Raw genomic sequence first — 20,569 nt, 5'->3', positions numbered from 1 at the left:
AGTGATCAGGAGACAAGCGGATTTCTACCATGATAAAATAATGCTTTTTCCTTTGTCTGTCCCAAGCCATTCGTACAATTCCTGTATGAGTCTGAAATGGCATGATATCGAAAATTTGGGGCAAAATATTGGAAATTGAGTTCTGGGAAATCAAAGATCAACTTAATCGACGACGAAATTAAAGATAACAAAATTCACCGCGACTTGAATTAAAGCGAATGTTTAAAATTTTCGTTAATTTCATGAAACGGTAATTTCTACTAATAAGGTAAGGTCCAGGAAACTCTAAACCAAACCCTGTGTGCATGTGAGTTTGTTTTGCTTATGCTATTGCTTCCTGTTTTCAACCAATCAGATCGACTTACTAAGTAAAATTAGTTCTTCTCCATCGGGGACTTATTAACGACTGGTTCTAAGGGAAACAGTGAGTTCTGTTTCCCCCAGACCTTCCACGTTCCGCCACGCGAACTCCAACTCAAACATAGAACAAACACAGGTCTCCCAAGCTCTCTGGAAACGGCAAACTACACTCAGTTGCGCGACACAACGTAAATTTAAGAGAGTGTATGCGAATGTAACGATCGTTTATAACAGTTCCAAATATTGAAAAGAAATTCAATTAGAACGACTTACCTCGACACCTCTGTGTGCTACTTGTGTTTCCGTTTTGAGGCCGTTTCAAAGCAATTCCAGTGAAGTTATTCACTGTTTTTCTCGAGAAATGATAGAAAAAGAGGAAAGCAGTGAATCTTAAAACTCACTGGAATCGCTTTAAAACCGTGACGACCTCAAAGCTGCGAAACAAAAAATGCGACAAAATTATATTTTCTTGACGCCGCCGACTGGCACACAAATTTGTAGCTGGCGGAATTCGTGAGCGAGTGAACGGGGTTGTTCATCGTATCTTTTAGGGGTTAAAAAAAGCGGTTTTGGTTTAGGGTGTTCAGACTCAAAAGCTCCAAAGCGAGAGTGTTTGTGGTACCTTTTAACCTTTTAGGGTATTGAGCCGAACACAATTAAGACAGCGAATTTAGGGGATAGCGAATTAATGATAGCGAATTTAGGGGATTTCACACTGTTTTGTTTTTCGAGGTTTTAAAGGTGTAGAGATGGTGAGAAAAAACAAAACAAAACAAAACAAAAAAATAAATAAAGGCAGTCTAGCCTATATATTATATTATCTCCAGTTAGTTTAGTTGGAACTTATTCAGTGGCATGAAGCGACTAGGAGTATTTCTACAGGATGGGATGCTGGCGCCCACGCCCGGCCCATCGGCTATGCTATTGCCCCTAATTTCAAGCAATCAGAGACGCTTCTTGGACTCGTCGCACAAGTCTCTTGCCAAATTTCTCTGCAGCTGGGTCCACGTGCGTGTGTTTGGGTAGCCATTCCCGTCTGTGTTTAATTTCTATGTTTGGGTTGCCTGTGAGATATCCCCTTTGTTTTTCCTTGTGGGCTATTGTTAGGGTTTTCAACCAATCAGATCGAGTTTGTAAAATATCCTTCTCCTCGGGGAGAACTAAGTTCCAGAGTTAATGTCGATGGTGAAGCGAGGTTTGGCGGAAGTCAGCTAGCGCCTGAACCGTTCTATTCCCAAAGGAAGGTACTTCACTGTCAGGTAATTAGTGTTTTACGTTTGTTAGTGTGCAACTTTTAATCTCTGTTAGTTTTTTCGAGGGTGTATTAGTTAGTGACACTAGAAACTCGACCAGTAACAGTATTTCGGCGAGCGGATGAAAATCTGCAGTGTAAGCGTAAATTATCAATGTCTACGATTTCTTCTTCCATCCACGTTTTAAGAACTTTTTCAGCTTCATCTTCTCGCAAGGAACTTATAGTACAAAGTTTACGAATTGTGTTGGCGTTCGTCAGTCTGTAAGATTTTTATTATGGTGAATTTGAGATAAGAGAGATCAAGCGAAGTTAGCATTTTGAATTCGCTCCATGATAAGTCTATTAGACCTTTCCAGACAGTTCTTTCTCATTGTATCTTTTAATATTGGCCATGTAGCGAAAATCTGTCGATACTACTGAAAAGAACACCGCAGAACTAATAATTTGTCATAGTTTGTTAGTCTTTTCTTCAAAAATTGCAAACTTATAGCTTTGCAAAGTTATGAAATTTCATAGACGCTTTGTTATCAGTTTTGTTTTTCCATTTCTGAGAAGTAATTTTATCACATGCAATGCGTTGTCTGAGATGTCACATCAAATTGTAAACACGCCACATCAATGCCACTATTCAGGTGGTGTGTTGATTTACTCATTTTGCGGTGTGTCATGAAAGATCGTGAAGCCCCATTTAGTGTAAATTATGTTTGTTGGAAAAACTGCTTAACTCAGAGGTCATATTTTGTTACTTGTTGTTTGTTATCTGCAAGTGTTGTGGGATTATTTGATCCGATTAAAGTATTATGCAAATTGGATACATGGCCCAAATTCTCACATTTTGTGTATCTGAATGCAATCGCTTTTACAAACTTTAAAACCGCTAAAATGTAACCATTTTACACGCAGATGTGATTGTAGTCCTTATGATCAAAAATCAGTTTTATGGCTCTTTAATTTTTTTTTTATGTCTGTGGTTCAATACAGTTTGAATTAGTTTCCGTGCCACAGACATGCTTTTGTGAAAAGCGTGAATGTACAAATTAGTCACGCTTTGTAGTCACAACCACTTTTAATTCAACTTTCATCCAATTACGCAGTTTTTTTATTCGATTGACCCCAAAAATTTTCAGGGGAAACTAGCCTTCACAAGAAGTCGAAGAATTCATTTCAGCCAATTTTCAAGTCTCTGAATGTAATTGGGAGTTTTTATATTGACAATCTGTCCACTCGGGATTTTCCCGTGATTTTCCTTAGACATTGTGAGAAACTTGATACACGGGAAAATACAGAATACACATGTGATTGAGTGAGTGAAGGCAAAATAGGGACACAAACATTTGTAAATTTGTAAATTTTCAAAAGGGAAATAATACCTAACTTAAGGTAAAGGTCCTCTTTCTGGTGCTAGTATCGATTTTACACTCAGTTGACTTTAGTTTCAAGCCATTTGAATTTGCAACCAACATTTGAACATGTCTCAGATGTCTCTTATTTTTAATTTCCCATGACAAACAAAAAATTTTGCCTGACCAGACTGGCTTTTTGTCAGGTCAAAACTTGTCCTTGGCCTGACAAATGACCTGCTTATAGACAAAAATTCTTTGCAGGCTTGTGGTAGGGTATGGATATTTTTTGGAATCACCCATTACGTAATTAATTGTTTCAAACGTAGAAAAATCATTGTTCCCGCTCTCCTTCACTTTTGCAATTGACAAGCGTAGGATCCCCTTCCCTGGCTTGCATCAGATCTCTTTCAAAATCAAGTGAATCCAGTTGGTTATTTGCTGAATAATATGCAATTGGGATCCCAATTTCTTTGCAAATAATATTACATTTTTTCTTCCTCAGGTGCTGCTCACCAATTAAATAAACCTGCTTCCTCTTGCAACATTTCCGACCTGATGTAGGTGCAGAAGATGATGCATGCATTAGCGTGAGGTAAGAAGTTTGCTCTCAGGTAATAACTACTCAATATCAAGCATACAACATGTATGTTGGTGTGATTTCATGTGTACTTGTGCTATATGGTAACATTTTCACAACATTTGCAGTTATCCAGCGTTATTTCCAGCCCTGGCTATATTGGTGATTTAGCCAAGGAAACATTCAACAGGTCACATGCGCTCAAAAAAGGTGACATACAATATCCATGCATCCCTCCCCCCCCCCCCAAGTGGGTTATTCCAGAAAGAAAATCCTCCCCTCCCTTCCCCTATAGATGGCATGCTGGAAATATTTGTAGAAGGGAGTTAAGAACCCTGTAAATCAGGGTGGGAGGAGGAGGGTCTGAGCCGAAAAGTGTTTTAATTTGTGGGCAATTTTCCACTAAACTGGTCGCCTCAAATGTTTTAGATTTGGAGGTGACAGAAGCTTTTTTAGTTTTCAAAATATTAATATATGATAGTTCCTTCATGTTAACATATACATGTATTTGTATGACCTTCTTATGATTTTCATGACAAAGCTAAACTTTCCATTCTTGGTGTGTTATTAAGACTGACTGCCCTACCCTGCCCTTCTTGGAAAGTGTTCCTCTTTAAATTATTAATCTCACTTCACTGTGTTTTTTTTTTTTCTTTCAGAGAACATTTTCTATGAATGTCTTCTGCAGCACCATCATTTCCTTCAACCAAACAAGCAAATAATTACGAACGGCTCTGTCGCCTTCTGGTTGATGTTGGATGGCAGGTTCTAAGAGAGACATTTGATAGAGTACGTCCACCTGGAAGCCTTCACTCAGTGTTGGCTGATCGTCAGATTCATGCTCAATTAAAATCACTTCAAAAGAAAAGGGTTCTAAGTACCCCACAGTGGAGGAAACTATATCCTGTCATCAAATCTTCAGTTTCGTCAAGAGACTTTGACTCCACCTTACTAGTAATTCTACTAAGGAATATTTGTAGTCTGGTCCCTCCTGCCACTGGCTGGAGTAACTGTCCTCTGGTGACAGACACAACTCCTCAGGCTGACATCGCTCACATCCAGTTCTACAGGAACACAGTTTACAGTTATGCCAGCAATGCCTCCGTTGATGATGCGGCCTTTTGTAGCTACTGGAAGGAAATCAAAGACACCTTGGTACGACTGGGAGGAGCATGCTACCGAGATGCTATTGATGATTTTGAAAATGAAATCATGGGGCCTGAATTTGAGGGACATTACCAGGAACTATTCAAACAGTGGGTGGAGGACGACAACAGCATTGAGGATAAATTAGAAGAAGATGACAGAGGTAAAAAGCAGAGCAAGCTACAAGACTCAGAGGAATCGATTGTCAGGTCTGAAAGGAGAACAGGAATTGATGGTTGGTAAATTCGTTTTATTTAAAAGTTTAAATGCTATGAACTAAATGCATGAAAATAATTTTCTCTATCAGTCCTTGTTGTTTAGTTATACCTATTTTACAGTGTGACAACTCCAACTGGACCACTTGGAGGAGAGTTTACCAATCAGAACATTACTTGAAAACAAAGGATAGTGATTTCTCTCAAAGAAACCAATAACATTGAAGAGTATGAACAAAAGATCTTAACAAAACTGAAAAACTCAACAAAGTGCAAGGCATTGCGAACCTCTTGAAGGAAACTTTGCCATTTGTTGATTAGCTAATGTTGATCCTAAATTTTGTACGCTTCTCAACGGTTTCAGTTTAGTTGTTGCAAAATGAGTTTTCAAGCTAAATTCTTAGAGCAAGATTTATAATTATGATAATTGGCAGTCAAGGACTGAATCTCTGAGAGTGTATATAATGCAGAGGAGTTGATGTTTGCTGTGTTTACCAACCCCACTATGTTTTCTTTCCTTCCATTGCTTGCTTTAACAACAACACCTCTAAAATGACAGCAAGTCATTTTATGGTGTCTGTTTTCTATGAATGTTGTAAAAGCAGTTGGTCTGGTAAAGTAAAGGAGACAAATTTATCTTGTGCCCTAGTTTCACTGAAGTTTAAGAAAGAAAATTGGAGATTTTAGATGCAGAATATTAAAGATCTCTGTAACCACCCATGCATGGATTTTCTTTCACTGGCTTATTTATTTATCAACATTTTTATTTATCCGCCATCCATAACTATGACACAGTCAAACCTCCCCCAACACCCCAACAGCCTGTAGGTGGACACCTCCCATAAGCAGACATTTAGAAATGGTCCCAGCCACATATAAACACTGTATTTTTAACCTCTCACAAGCAGGAACCTTTCTTAAGCAGACACTTTTTCTTGTCCTGAGGGTGTCTGTGAATGGCAGTTAAAACGTACATGATTGTTCGTCAGGCCAGCACTTATCTCCAGTTTCTGTAGCATGAAGCAACTAGGAGTATTTTCTCCCTCCCCCCCCCCCCCCCCCTCCTGGATGGGATGCTAGTCCAATGCAGGGTTACCCTCCAGTATTAAATAATTTTGCCAGTACCCATTTATACTCTTGGGTGGAGAGAGGCACTGTGAGAGTAAAGTGTCTTGCCCATTCAACCCAACACATAACATGTATGTCACACTTGAAGCACTTGAACCCGCACTGATCAATCCAGAGGTGAGCACACTAAACATTAGGCCACTGTACCTTCCCCTGTAGGTTTGACTGTAATTTTTGAAAAATGTGCATTGCATACATGTATATGCTCTTGCAAATGACACAAAATTTACATAACATAATATTTACAGTCAAAGGGGTATATTAATCACTGGTTCTCGTTTATAAATCAAATGTGTAAGAGACATCTATTACGTGATATATTTAGTAAAAGTTGGAGGAGGAGACCTCTGTCGTGTGGGCTCAGAAGAACTGCATGGATATACTGTAGTTTTTAAGTTCAGGACCTTTGCTCTGAATATACATGTAACTATATATTATGTTTACTTACAAACTGTTATTTGGTTAATGTATTCTTCTAGAGACCGAAACGGAAAGTTTGGAATGTCCACCACAGCTCAACGTGAAGATTCCAAAGATGAGTGATCTTCCATGCAACTCAAGCCCTTGGAACATTGTTGAGCTCCTGATCGACATTCTGTTAATGACAGTGGAGGATGATGAGTTCTTAAGCTGTTTTTCCTATCTGGAGAAACCTTTTAAGAGTTACGACAAAAACATTGGCTATGTATACTTTGGATGCATTGGTAGTGAGCATGGAGAGAAAAGGAAGATCGCATTAGTGAAGTGCTCCAAAGGTTCAGCTGATCCTGGAAGTTCTTTATCTGTTGTAAAAGATGCAGTCAGGGTGCTGAGACCCAGAGCTGTATTTTCTGTTGGCGCTTGCAGTGGTTTGAATTGTGAAAAGTCCAAACTAGGAGATGTAGTTGTGTCTGCAAAGTTAATAACACCTTCGTACAAAACTCCCCCAGGCAGAGATATTGGCAACCTCATCAGACATATTGCTGATGGATGGAAGGCGCCTTTAGAAAAGCCAGATGAGCAGGAAGTGAGAGTACACTGTGATGGGGTGTTCCTGAGTATCCAAATGTCCGACAGTGGTGGATGGCCATATGAAGAGATTATTAAGAGATATCCTGAAGCAACAGCAGTTGAGATGGAAGGGGGAGGTAAGAATTTAATCATTTGTTAGACAGATGTTCTAATTTTTGTTACTCTAGTGTAAAATGTCCTTTTGTTTCAATACCATAAAATTCCAAAAGTAACAACCCCCTGGTAGAAGCGACCCTCCTAAAGTAACATAAAAAACTTGTAGCTGCTAATAATGCCTGAAAGTAGGCACTAGCAACCACTCAAAAGAAGCAACTCCTCCCCCGTAATTAACGAGCCTTCCATCACAACCCCCCCCCCCCCTCTCCCAGACTAACATAACAGTGCCTAATTGAGTAGAAACAGTTTACAGTAACTGACTAGCTTTCCCGGTCTGAGTCTGATTTAGAGAAAAATTTGATTTCCTCCACAATGGCTGATTCCCCACAAGGTTGTCCAGTACACCTTCAACGGTTATTTCAACTGTTTTTACAAATTTCTGCCTTTTATTTGGTGAAAAGAGCTCACTCAAGCCAACTTTACAATGTGTATAACCTTTTTTTGCTCCCCAAAAGTAAGTGAGTAACGAGCCCCAGAGATTGTTAATTCTGAAAGTAATGAGGGTCCTTACTTTTGAGAGTTGTCTGTATGAAAGGATGAAATAATGACCCATGTAAGAGTTTACCCCACACGAGGAAAACAATCTATTAAATAACTATGATTCATTTTATTGTGAATTGTATAATAAGCTGCTGGATCTTTAAAGTCTAACAAAAACCTGTTGGTACTTTGCTTTGGAATCCGAGTTCTCTCTCATTTGACCTTTGGTAGAGGAAACCTGTCTGCAAAGGCTATACACGTACTTAACCTCCAAACAAACAGCAAGGTCCAATTGTATTTATTTAATATGTATTTTCTTACTTATTTTGTTGACTGTAAATTGAAGTAAAGTCTATAAATTTAAAAGGTGTGTACAATTCAATCTAGAAACAAAGGGCAAAGAGCGTTTCCATGGGATGTGCCACAGCAAATTTCCATTTATAGATTTTTTATACAATAATCAAATCAGTGTGCGCGCTCTGATTGGTCAATCGACTATGGTTTATTGTGCCAGTAAACTCATGTGAATTTTGCGTGTCTTCTAAATTATTATATAAAAGCAATAGACCACAAGTTTCTATGGTTTATAGGCTGATAAACAACTTGGGATGTTGGAAGAACACTCGAAGAATTCGTAAATCACTTGCCTGCAGCTCGTCATTTGCGAATTCTTCTTGTGCCGCGTGGTTTATCAGCCTATAAACCATAAAAACCTGTGGTTTATTGTTTAAATTTACGATCAAATGTTCTGATTTTGCAGGTGTTTTTGCAGCAGCTCATGATCTTAAGACAGAGTGGGTTGTGGTCAAAGGCATCAAAGACTATGCAGATGGCAGTCAATCTTCAAATGACGAGTGGGGAACATTTGCGAGTGTAATGGCTGCTTCTGTTGTGGCAAACATTCTAAGTGATGCTGTCATATTTGAAGATTGGCCCCATTATAATCCAGGTAATGCCTCTTCTCTGCCATTCCTTCTCTGTCGTCATCACATCTTAATAAGCCAAACTTTTTTGGTTTTTGTTAAAACATACTTACATGTAGCTGTTAACTAATTAATTAATGGTAAGTACTTTATTTAGACACATTTCACCAGTGAGCCTGGGGCTCGTTTAATTGTGAACGTGTATGCTAAAATTAAGATGTCTTCAGGTAAATCTGAGTGTTCTTTCTCAGGATTTTGCTGTTCGCACCATTCCCATGGAAATGGCCGTAGGGCGTGTATTTTTTTTTTAAACCAACAAGTGCCATATTTTTTGCTTTCGAAAGACAATAAAAAGCCTACTAAGCTCGCTTGAGCAGTACTGGGGGATAGTGGCCGTTGTACGTTTTCGTAAAATCTTGGGCTATAATTACCCAGCACAGCCCTTGCGCTCGATTAGTAAGAGATAGTTTATCCCACTAACTGATTAGTTAGACAGGTTACTATTTGATAATTATTATTAATAATTGTTTGGTGTGATTATATGTTGTAGATGCAAATGGATCACAGACTCCAGGTGAGAATTAAATAGTTGAAATAAATGAAACGTGGTTTCTACTACGTTTATACCAGCTGGGTTTATATTTAAATTCAGCTGATCTATTTTTTGCAGTATAAGTTAAGTATTTATTATTATTATGATTACTTTTATTAGTATTATTAATAAAACTTTATTACTACTACTACTATTATTATTATTATTATTATTATTATTATTATTATTGTTATTATTATCAAAACATATACAGGCACAAACTAACGATAGACAAATCCGACGTTTCGGCGACACCTTGGCGTCATTGTCAAGGGAAACTAATTAAATATGCGATTTCAAGAGTAACTAAGAGTTCAGAGTTACTAATTTGCATAAGTTAACTCTTAGTTACTCTTGAAATCGCATATTTAATTAGTTTCCCTTGACAATGGCGCCAAGATGTCGCCGAAACGTCGGATTTGTCTATCGTTAGTTTTTGCCTGTGTATGTTTATCTAAATCATTGTTGATTAGTATTATCAAAACTATAACAAAATTCTCGAACGTGATTGGCTATCAGCAGCCCGATTTGAGCATTACTAATATACATGAAAAAATTACTCGATTCTGATTGGCTGAGAGTAGTGCAGTTCAAGTGTAACACCAGTGCAAGAAGTGTAACACCAGTGCAAATTACACATCGTAATTCTGGATTATGATTGGCTGAAAGACAATAGGAAATTTTCTAAACCAATGATGTTACTTACAATGATGACGAAAATTTTGTGCGGGAACTTTGAAAAATGTTTTCTCAAATGAGAAAAAATGGCTTCAAGAAAGGTCTTCCGGCACTTCTTCCACGCAAATTTTTTCATGTTTATATTATCAATAAGTAATCATACGGTTTTTCTCGTTCAATTTGGAATTACTTTGCACTTGTGAGATTTTTAAAAAGCTGAAATTACACTCGCCGAAGCGGCTCGTGCAATTTCAGCTTTTTGAAAAACTCACTCGTGCAAATTAATTCCAAGTTCAACTCGAAACCGTATGATTACCTATACTAACTGATGGATGATTAGGCTAGATTGGTATGTCAACTGACGGAAAAACAATATTTTGACAGATATGAACGTGAATTATAACATTCGATTTGCACATATACTACCTTATTACATGAAATTTTCGCGACACGTTTATTTCGCGAATTTCGCGATTTAAAAAAACTCGCGAAATTTAAGTGACGCGAAAATTAAATGTCGCGAAATTAACATGATGCGAAAATTAAGTGACTCGCATTACGTCAATAATTAAAAAAGCGACTTTATTACCATTACACACGTTTATAACAATCATTTTGAACTATTCTGTGGTAATGTTCTGGCCCTCTTCATCACTACCACTTTCCGTCTCTACTCCAGGTAGCACTTCTTTTGTACAATCCGCAAACTGTCCATTTACTGGCTCCTTGTAGTGCTGTTCCACTAGTTGCTTAAACCTTTCAATTGCCTTGTAGACAATGTGAGAACATTTTTCTTGTTACTGTTTACATAATCAGTTGCGTTTCTGTTTATTTGGACGTTGTTGATTAAGTTGTTTGATCAAATTCAGGGACATCTAAAATAACATTGACAAAGAAATATAGTGTGTCTCACTCAAAAACGCGAAATTAAAGTGAGTCAAAATGCAAAATTTTCGCAAAATCGCGAAATTAACGTGTCGCGAAAATTTCATGTAATAAGGTAGATCATTGATTAAACGAAGGGCAAAACAGAAGAAAATTCTCCAAACATTGACATCATAATTTAGCAATATTAAAAAAGTGACAACCTTTAACTGAAATCTTATTTAACGAACTGTAAGGGCATAGAATGTCAGTTAGTTTCTATAAATAATGGTAAATTGATGAGAAATGGGTTTAGGATTAACTTAAGCTTCTCATCTTTGATCTTTGAGCTTGCTCTTACAATGTTTGTCACAATAGCTGAAGACTTAAAGTGTAGTTTTAAATTGTGAATTAATTCTTGAATTACTTGTTTATGTTGTCATTTTATTTTAAAATATAGCTGTGAGTGCTTACACAAGAGCTTTGAAAACATCTGTAAAAAGTCAAACAGAGTTCCAGCCCAAACTGATGGCCTCTGCAACCATTTCTAATGTGAGAACTGATGACATATTTACTAGTGTTCTCATACAACGTGGTAGAAAGGCCCTCAATAAGGAAGCCATGGGATCAACAAGAAGTGACCAGCTGCATTATTTTGGGCAAGTGAGTGGTACTCGAGTAGAACACTGTGAAGAAATATTCATTGGCACTACCAATGATGAACGAAGCCCTAAACGTATTCTTCTTACTGGGAAAGCAGGGATTGGAAAGACTCTGCTTTGTCAAAAGCTCGTGAGAGATTGGGCTGACGATAAGCTATTTCAGTCACAAAACCAGTTTAAATTTGTGTACTTGTTGACATTCCGTCAACTGAATCTCACTGAAAATGACCAGTTGTCTTTGCAAGAGCTCTTAAACTGCTCTACAGTATTGGATGATAGCTCAAACATTGATGACCCGTTGTTTGAACACATTGTGAATCACCCTGAAGAGGTTTTGATCATTATTGATGGTTATGACGAGTATTCACAACAAGATTACATCATTGGTGAATTGGAAAAACGGTACCAAAATACAGCTAAAGAGAAAATGCCTGTCGCCACACTGTGTACCAAACTCATCAAAGGAAAACTGTTAAGAGACTCTGTTGTTATGATCACATCAAGGCCTGATGAATCTGATAAGATGGGAGGACTTCCCTTTGACCGGTACGTGGAAATTGCAGGGTTTTCTCCCCAACAGGTTGAAGAGTTCATTACAAATTATTTCAGAGAAAACAACACCATGAAGAACGCTGTTCTCAATCATGTCATGAAGAATGAGAATCTTGTTAGCTTCGGTCACATCCCTATGCTGTGCTTTCTGATGTGTTTCTGTATGGAATATGCCCTTCAAACATCAAACAGCACTGATGATCTCCCTGTGTCAACAACTGACATTTATTTTGAAGCTGTGAACATTTTTGAACTAAAGCATAATGCCGCGTCAGAGTATAGGACGAAAGAAATTCCTGAGAAATTCAATGCTTCACATCCAGTGGAAAGTACGTTGGATAAATTATCACAGTTAGCAGCTGAACTGCTTTTGCAGAGAAAGCCAATTTTTGAAGAAAGAGAGATGAAAGGAAAGTTTGGTGTCGAAGAAATCGAAAACTTGAAAGAAAGCGGTCTTCTCCACTGTGGTCCGCCTTTCAGGAAATCTTTGCTTGAAACCACGAAATACTTAAGTTTTACTCATTTGACAATTCAAGAGTATTTGGCTGCTCGCTGGTTTGTAATGTCAAATGTAATTCCAAACGGTGTCTTCGAAATGGTTCTGCAGTTCATGGCTGGTATTTTGTCGAAGAAAAGGAATGGTGAACTAATGGAAAAATTGCTAGAAAGTATTTCATCCTCATCCCGCAGTAAACGCCTTCTTGTGAGAGCAACGTGCCTCAGTGAATATCAAGACAAAGAATTTGCTAAAAAAGTCATTAAGAATCATCCCCGTCACTACTCTAACCACGGTCAATTGCCATTTTACGGTTTAAATGATGTGGACTGCATCGCAGTATCATTTTTGCTAGATGTCTTTAGTGCATTGAATGAAGAGGAAGCTACTACAGCACAACATCAAAGATCTGAACAGTCCTTTGCTGTTAACAAGATGGAGATATCAGGCTCATCTCTAACACTGTCTGGAATAAAACGTCTCTGTGAATCACTAGAGAAAGAACACTGTCTCGTTACCGAACTAAATTTTGGCAGAGTTTCATTGACTGACGAATGTGTTGATTGCATTTGTGGATTAGTATGTAGTAAATTGACACAACTACGTCTGAGTAGTTATCAGATCACCGATACCGGTTTTACCAGTCTGTGTGACGCCTTAACGCATCCAAGCTGTAAAGTAACCACACTACATCTGAGTTATAGTCGGATCACTGATACCGGTGTTACCAGTCTGTGTGACGCCTTAACGCATCCAATCTGTAAAGTAACCACACTATATCTGAGGTATAATCGGATCACTGATACCGGTGTTACCAGTCTGTGTGACGCCTTGACGCATCGAAGCTGTAAAGTGACCGCACTACATCTGAGTCGTAATGAGATCACCGATACCGGTGTTACCAGTCTGTGTGACGCCTTGACGCATCCAAGCTGTAAAGTAACCACACTACATCTGAGGTATAGTCGGATCACCGATACCGGTGTTACCAGTCTGTGTGACGTCTTAACGCATCCAAGCTGTAAAGTAACCACACTACATCTGAGTGATAATCAGATCACTGATACCGGTGTTACCAGTCTGTGTGACGCCTTAACGCATCGAAGCTGTAAAGTGACCATACTACATCTGAGTGGTAATCAAATCACCGATACCGGTGTTACCAGTCTGTGTGACGCCTTAACGCATCCAAGCTGTAAAGTAACCACACTAGATCTGGATGATAATGGGATCACTGATACCGGTGTTACCAGTCTGTGTGACGCCTTAACGCATCCAAGCTGTAAAGTAACCACACTAGGTCTGAGGTTTAGTCGGATCACCGATACCGGTGTTACCAGTCTGTGTGAAGCAGTACAGCACGACAACTGGAAACTAGTCGCACTATGCCTGACAGAGAATTGTATAAGTAAGGAAAGTAAGCAATTTCTCAGAAATCTTATTGAAGAGCACAGGTCAGGTTTTAAACTTGAAATATAAATAGCTACAAAAAACCATAAGAAATATCAATATCTAGAATTCTCATGTACTCATTGTCAATGTTCTGAGTTAAGGAAAACAATTTTTTTTGATATGATGCTAAAGTTTGTGTAAATAGATTAGAGTGATATGAAGTTTGTAAATAAGAAAACTCGCTGTCATTCCTGAAGTGTTAAGCAGGAAAAGGGCAACATTTTAGTTAAGTTTTCTAAATAAACGTTTAGATTGTGTAGAGATCGTCATTGTTTGCTTTGCCGTTTATCCGAGGGGAGGAGATGCTTGTGTATTTGGGATTCCACGAGGACGCGAAGATGTTACACGTTCTTTCCCGTCACTCGCGAATTGCGAGTCATACTCGACACGCGCGTGGTTGTCCGCGAAATTAAACGTTGGCCGCGTGTAGGGGTATTTCCCGCCAAAATATCGACTCGTTCCTGGTTATTTGCGGCTCGCGTTGAAATCGAACTCCAAGAGATACCATGTTATGTAGCAACTGAGAAAATGTGAAATTAACCCCAGGGAAACCCCAGCAAGGTATGATGAGCGCCCTTTGGTAGCAGTGCTTTACAGTCGCTCGATTTTCCCCTTTCCCTGACGGTCAGTAAAAGAAGGATCAAGTTTTAAAGTTGCCTTGTATAGTGGTTTGTTGTTGTATGTTTTGTTGGGCTTACCCCTGGGGTGGGGGACTCCCACATTAAAAGGACGGGGGTGCTCGGCGGAAATTTTGAAAAGAGCTCCTAAGAGGTACCAAGACCCTGTTTTGTGGGCGTGGCTTTAATTGTTTTCACCCCTAAGAGGTACCAATTCTAAAACATTACAGCTTCTGTCTTTTTTTTTTGGCTCAATACCCTAAAATGTACCCCAAATGCTCCCGCTTTTTTACCCCTACAAGGTACGACGAGTAGCCCCGTAGCATTTTTTTTTAAGAGAACTCCCTCTTCCCGCCCTCCCTTGGACGCTTACTAAATAACGTCATGCACAGTTAAAGCTTGCCGAATATCATGGCAAAGTTAATAGTTTCTAAAGAAAGTGTTTCCTTGCGTCGACCGGCGGGCAAATGAAACACTGAGCTATCTCTTAGCAATTTATCAAATTAAATTAACAGCCGTAACGAGTTTCTGAAGCTGACGTTTCGATCGTTAGCTCCTTAGTAACGATTACGATTTACTGGCAGCCACTTGAACAAAACAGTTACCCGTCTCGGTCGATCCCAGAGCCTTCTGCCCTTCACTATGCAAGACTAAAGAGATCTTACCTTCCAAGCTCTCGGTAAGTAGGGCTAAGAACAAAAAGAGCAGGAGCGAAGAGATACTACGAGGGGGGCTTGTTTTTCCCCTCTCTCGCCACGCTGTCGTTTTTCTACCGTTCTTTCACGCTCCGCCCCTAACCAAAAACCTAGAAGACGTCTAGATCTATCTTCATCGTCTGTCATATACTCAAAAAAGTGTACTTCTGGGGTCAGGAATGTACGGTTGCTAGACAAGATGATGTCAGGTGTTTCGGCAATAAAGACAGAAAAAAAAATCCCTACACGAGAGCCGGCTCTGTTCAAATTAGAATGTAGCCGCCTCAACAGACGTTTTCAATTTTCGTCCCCTTCCCACATAAAGAGGGGTGAAATCAAAGACTGCTTGACCTTACAAAAGAATACATTCCCCTACAATTAGCCCCAAGGGCAGTCCCGAGTCATTTTGGGTAACCCGAAACCACTGAGCCCCGGTCCGCGGACCCCCACTACGGACCGGGTCTGTGCATTACCTATGGACCGGTCTACGGACTACCCCTACGGACCCCCTCTACGGACCATCCCCCAAAATAGAATAAAAATAAAAAATAAATATTTCAGTTATGAGTTGTCTAATAGATCGTGTCGGCGAAATTTCTAACGTTTCATTTTGCAAATGTAACATTCTTGGGTTCATGCTCGAGCGCAAGTTATATCATTACACATTGCTATTTCCTTTGCTGTGGCCATACTGTGTATGAAAGACTGTGAAAACCTCCAGGAAGCCTCCGTCAAGCCGCAGGGAAGCCTCAAAATTTGTGCTCTTCCCCCTCCATTTTGTTCAGACCATTCTCACGTGGATTTGTGAACTCGTTCTAGGCTTCATGATTTGCTCAGCGCAATTACAGATACAAACAAGCGACATAAAAATACATCTTCCATAGCCAGATTGAGCCACGAATGGAAGGTGACAATTTTCCTTCTTTTTGGCATCGGCGTCTCCTTACGTTGAAAGCAGCTTCTCGGTTTTTTTTAGGGGGTGGGGTAAGGGGTTGTTACCCTTCATAATGCACTCCTCATGTATCACTATATATTACTATAATCTTCTTCCATCTTCCTTTGAAAATTTCTTTCAAACAGTAGCATCTGTACACTCATACAATACTAGGCTTGCTTCTAAATCAACCTATTGCATCAATACCATCAAAACAAACTATGGTAAATTCAACATTCGCTTTGCAGCCGTAAAAGTTTGGAATCACCTTGACGAAAGCATTAAACACCTCCCCCTTAAAACGTTTCAAAACAAAGTCAAGCTAAACATCTTACAGTCTTATTGTTCATGAGTTTTCAATTGGTATTTGTTTATTTATTTTATTTATTTATTTTTATTTCTTTATTTATCTATTTATTTATTGATTTCTTCTTTTCGTCTCTTTTTTATTGACTAATTAATTGCTTTCATCAAGCTTTAGTGCCAACCTACCTCCTGTACTTAAACATTACTTAGTTTTACTCAGCTCGATTAGCTTTATAGTTATTTTCAAAAATAATACGACTTTTTAAATTTTCACAAACATGTTTCGACGGTTTCGTCATCGTCAGTGTGACGGTTATGAAAGTTTATAGTGATGTAAAACGTGCCTGTTACAAATCATACGTTACATTGCGTTGGAAAACAATACGCTAGATAAATTTCGAAATTAACGGAAATGAAAAGATGCGCGTGCGCGTGCAGCTATAGGGAAAGCGTCAAATTGATGTGTTCGACCTGTTGATTAAGGTCAGGCTTTTCCCACTTGATGTACATGGACTCCTTAAGCTTAACTTGGTACTTGGTAGGTGCAGAGTCTAAGATCTCTAAACAGTCTAAGTTACAAGAGGTACGGCACGACTCTGAAGCCTGCAAATGCTTATAAACGTGAGAAGATCTGTTCGATGACAAGTGCTCGTGCACGCGCGTGGAGAATTGTCGGCTTGTTTCGCCAACGTAACAAGCATTATAATAAAGTTTCCATACAACGGGCGCTCTGATTGGCTGAAAGAGCGTGCTTTATCAGAGAACAGAGCACGGGTTGATGACGGTAAGTTGGCTTTCAAATTTTTGCTTCGGAATTTTGACAAATTTGACCCAAATTAAACACCCCCTGTGATTCAGACAAACGCAATGGAAACGAGCTATTTGTCTGTAGTAAATATGGCTCACAGAGACCATTCGGTTAGCAACAGTGGTGTTAAAACTGTACTAAAATAAGAAGTTTTGCTAGATTCCCGCCGACAAAACACGTAGCGAAATAAACAAATTCTCAACCTAAACAGTGCTTCGATAAAAGACATTATATTTGTTACGAAGGCAGAAATTATACTTAAGAAGTAAAACAACGACAGAAAACAACAACTAAACTGTCTCTGTTTACGATGAGAAGCTTTGTTTTTGTAAAAATGCTCAATTGCTCAAACAACACTTACATGTAGTGTAGTAATGCTCGTTCTCCGGTCATCGCAGCGAAGTGAACCGACGAGTGGTCAGTGCAAAGCTTGCTCTAATATTCTCCTCTGTGCTTGGAGTAGAACCAGTGGGAGCCGTTTAGTCTTTCTAACTCTTACGCTAGTTCGGGCAATCTTGCTGCATGCGGCTACAAGCCGTAAATAACTGTAGCTCCGTTCAAATTCGACTCGGCATTTTGCATTTTCATCCGCAGGCTTTGAGCTCCGCGTTTCGTAATTTCCACTGGAAAAGTGCACGTTTTCATGGGCCACAATATGGCCGTATTCCTCTGGACTATAAACCTTCACCTGCATTTAGATCCGTATTTAAAATTTAACTGAAAAGCAAACTTCGAAGGCATCGTTCTTCTCTCGAAAGCCGCTCAAACTACTCGAAACTGAAAGCTTAGCTGAAGGCCAGTTTGTGATTGACAGCTGTCGCCTCGTCAGCCAATCAAATTATTTGAACAATTCTAACAAGGATTCTGATTGGCTTATTTTAGCGTGCTTTATCAGAGAACAGTTCACGGCTGACGCCACTTTTGCTCGTTTGGAAAATAAAGTTTGGTTTGAAAAAATTCAGCCAAATTCGTGAGGAAATTATCGGATTCTTTATCATAAAACAAATAAAGAAGCCTCGACTGTGCTCTGTTCTGTTGTAAAGCACTTAGGAAGCGGTAGAGCACTCAAGAAGTAGGGAAAAACACTCGACTACGTCTCGTGTTTTCCCCTACACTTCTTTCGTGCTCTACCGCTTCCTAAGTGCTTTACAACAGAACAGAGCACAGTCGAGGCTTCTTTATTTGTTAATTACAGCTTGCACAAGAAAATTTGTACACAATGCGCGTACGGAGCCTGTCAGGGAGAGGATCTTTCACGTTGAACAAGTTCTTAACTTTGAAGGTAGAAAAAACAAATTTGATGTCAATGGGTTTGCAGAATGGATTGATTAGCTTGCGCACCCTTTGTTGTGCAACACCCGAAAAAAGTCCGATGTAGGGGATCTTGAAATAGTGCTTAGGCAGCTCCTGTTTCTCGACACCTGTTGAAGGTCGTGTGTCGTACTACTGCTCTCGTGACATAACGGTGGAGTAACGCGTCTAGTACATGATCGGGATAGAGATTTTTACGCAAAATAGTAAACAAATTCTGAATATCATTGTGAAAACCCAACTACGTGTTGTTGATCTTAAAGGTCCTGTCAATGAGCGTTTTAACCAGCCCCATTTTGTAGCCAAGGGGTGTAAAGCTTAAAAAATTGGTAAGCAAGCCCGTGAAGGTCTTTTTGCAGTATACGGTGGTGACAGGGAATTGTGGGGATTTGTTGTTTAATAGCACATCAAGAAAAGGAAGAACCTGGTTACTCTCCCTCTCCATAGTGAAATGAATGTTAGGATGTTGATTGTTGATGAAATTAAAGAAAAGGTCAGCATCCCGTTTCGAGTTGAAAAGGCAAAAAGTGTCGTCCACATAATGACGGTAGAATAAAACCTGGGAATCCCTATACTGTTCCAAGCAGATCTTCTCGTGGTGACCCATGAAAAGATTAGCAAGAACGGGGGCTAGGGGGGAACCCATGGCTACACCATCAACCTGATCGTAATATGTGCCCTTGAAAATGAAATGGGTTTCAGCGGTGGCAAATAGGAAAAGTCTTTTAAGGTCAGAAGTGCTTAGTTTGATGCCAGGGTTGCCTTTGGTAATGTAGTCGACCGCCAGGTCTATACATTCACGCAAAGGAATGTTGGTAAACAAACTTTCCACATCAAACGAAACCATAAACTTCCCCTCCATGGACAAGCCGTTAATTTCACGAACAAAAGTGAACGTGTCTGAAGCAACATATTCAGAGGGAATGTGCGGTTGGAGAAGATTACTCAAAAATTTGAAAAAAAAATTTTTTTTTAAGCTTTACACCCCTTGGCTACAAAATGGGGCTGGTTAAAACGCTCATTGACAGGACCTTTAAGATCAACAACACGTGGTTGGGTTTTCACAATGATATTTAGAATTTGTTTACTATTTTGCGTAAAAATCTCTATCCCGATCATGTACTAGACGTGTTACTCCACCGTTATGTCACGAGAGCAGTATTAGGGAACGACACACGACCTTCAACAGGTGTCGAGAAACAGGAGCTGCCTAAGCACTATTTCAAGATCCCCTACATCGGGCTTTTTTCAGGTGTTGCACAACAAAGGGTGCGCAAGCTAATCAATCCATTCTGCAAACCCATTGACATCAAATTTGTTTTTTCTACCTTCAAAGTTAAGAACTTGTTCAACGTGAAAGATCCTCTCCCTGACAGGCTCCGTACGCGCATCGTGTACAAATTTTCTTGTGCAAGCTGTAATGCTTGTTACGTTGGCGAAACAAGCCGACATTTCTCCACGCGCGTGCACGAGCACTTGTCATCGGACAGATCTTCTCACGTTTATAAGCATTTCCGTTAATTTCGAAATTTATCTAGCGTATTGTTTTCCAATGCAATGTAACGTATGATTTGTAACAGGCACGTTTTAAATCACTGTAAACTTTCATAACCGTCACACTGACGATGACGGATGTACCGTCGAAACATGTTTGTGAAAATTAAAAAAGTCGTATTATTTTTGAAAATTTCTACATTTTTGCTGCTGTCTCGACCTTTATAGTTATCCTGAGTAAACATTACCTCTTTTTTTATATTAATATATTATATTGTAAAGTTTAATTTTTTTCTTTTTGGTAATAAAGCTTGTCGTTGTTGTTAATTACATTTGCACAGTGTAATACTCGAAATTTCGTCGATACGAGTAATCTATTAGACAACCCATAAGTGAAGTATTTATTTCTTATTTTTATTTTATTTTATTTTATTTTTTTTTGGGGGGGGGGGGGGTGGTCCGTAGAGGGGGTCCGTAGGGGTAGTCCATGGACCGGTCCATAGGTAGTCCGCGG

General features: G+C 39.2%; 1 protein-coding gene across 3 annotated transcripts; it reads left to right on the top strand.

The window, feature by feature from the left end:
* Positions 1–1,141: 1,141 nt before the first annotated feature.
* Positions 1,142–20,032, top strand: LOC145493904 (uncharacterized). 3 transcript variants are annotated; one of them, XM_081473384.1, is made up of 7 exons: positions 1,142–1,619; positions 3,461–3,550; positions 4,195–4,916; positions 6,504–7,151; positions 8,432–8,620; positions 9,145–9,168; positions 11,189–20,032. In XM_081473384.1, the coding sequence occupies exons 3-7, from the start codon at positions 4,211–4,213 to the stop codon at positions 13,915–13,917; spliced, it is 4,296 nt and encodes a 1,431-aa protein (XP_081329510.1). In that variant the 5' UTR covers positions 1,142–1,619; positions 3,461–3,550; positions 4,195–4,210; the 3' UTR covers positions 13,918–20,032. The 3 variants fall into 3 exon arrangements, with proteins under 3 accessions (XP_081329510.1, XP_081329512.1, XP_081329513.1); XM_081473386.1 differs by lacking the exon at positions 3,461–3,550 and having other exon boundaries at positions 4,197–4,916; XM_081473387.1 differs by lacking the exon at positions 9,145–9,168.
* The last annotated feature ends 537 nt before the right edge of the window (positions 20,033–20,569 follow it).

Source organism: Orbicella franksi, chromosome 7 (assembly GCF_964199315.1).
Source record: "Orbicella franksi chromosome 7, jaOrbFran1.1, whole genome shotgun sequence".
Classification (NCBI taxonomy): domain Eukaryota; kingdom Metazoa; phylum Cnidaria; class Anthozoa; order Scleractinia; family Merulinidae; genus Orbicella; species Orbicella franksi.
This window is presented reverse-complemented; position numbering and strand designations above follow the sequence as displayed.

Coding starts and splice junctions, on each gene's coding strand:
- LOC145493904 (XM_081473386.1), top strand. CDS start 4,211: ATGTCTTCTGCAGCACCATCATTTCCTTCAACCAAACAAGCAAATAAT. Junction 4,917..6,503: donor AAGGAGAACAGGAATTGATG/GTTGGTAAATTC, acceptor GTATTCTTCTAG/AGACCGAAACGGAAAGTTTG. Junction 7,152..8,431: donor AGTTGAGATGGAAGGGGGAG/GTAAGAATTTAA, acceptor CTGATTTTGCAG/GTGTTTTTGCAGCAGCTCAT.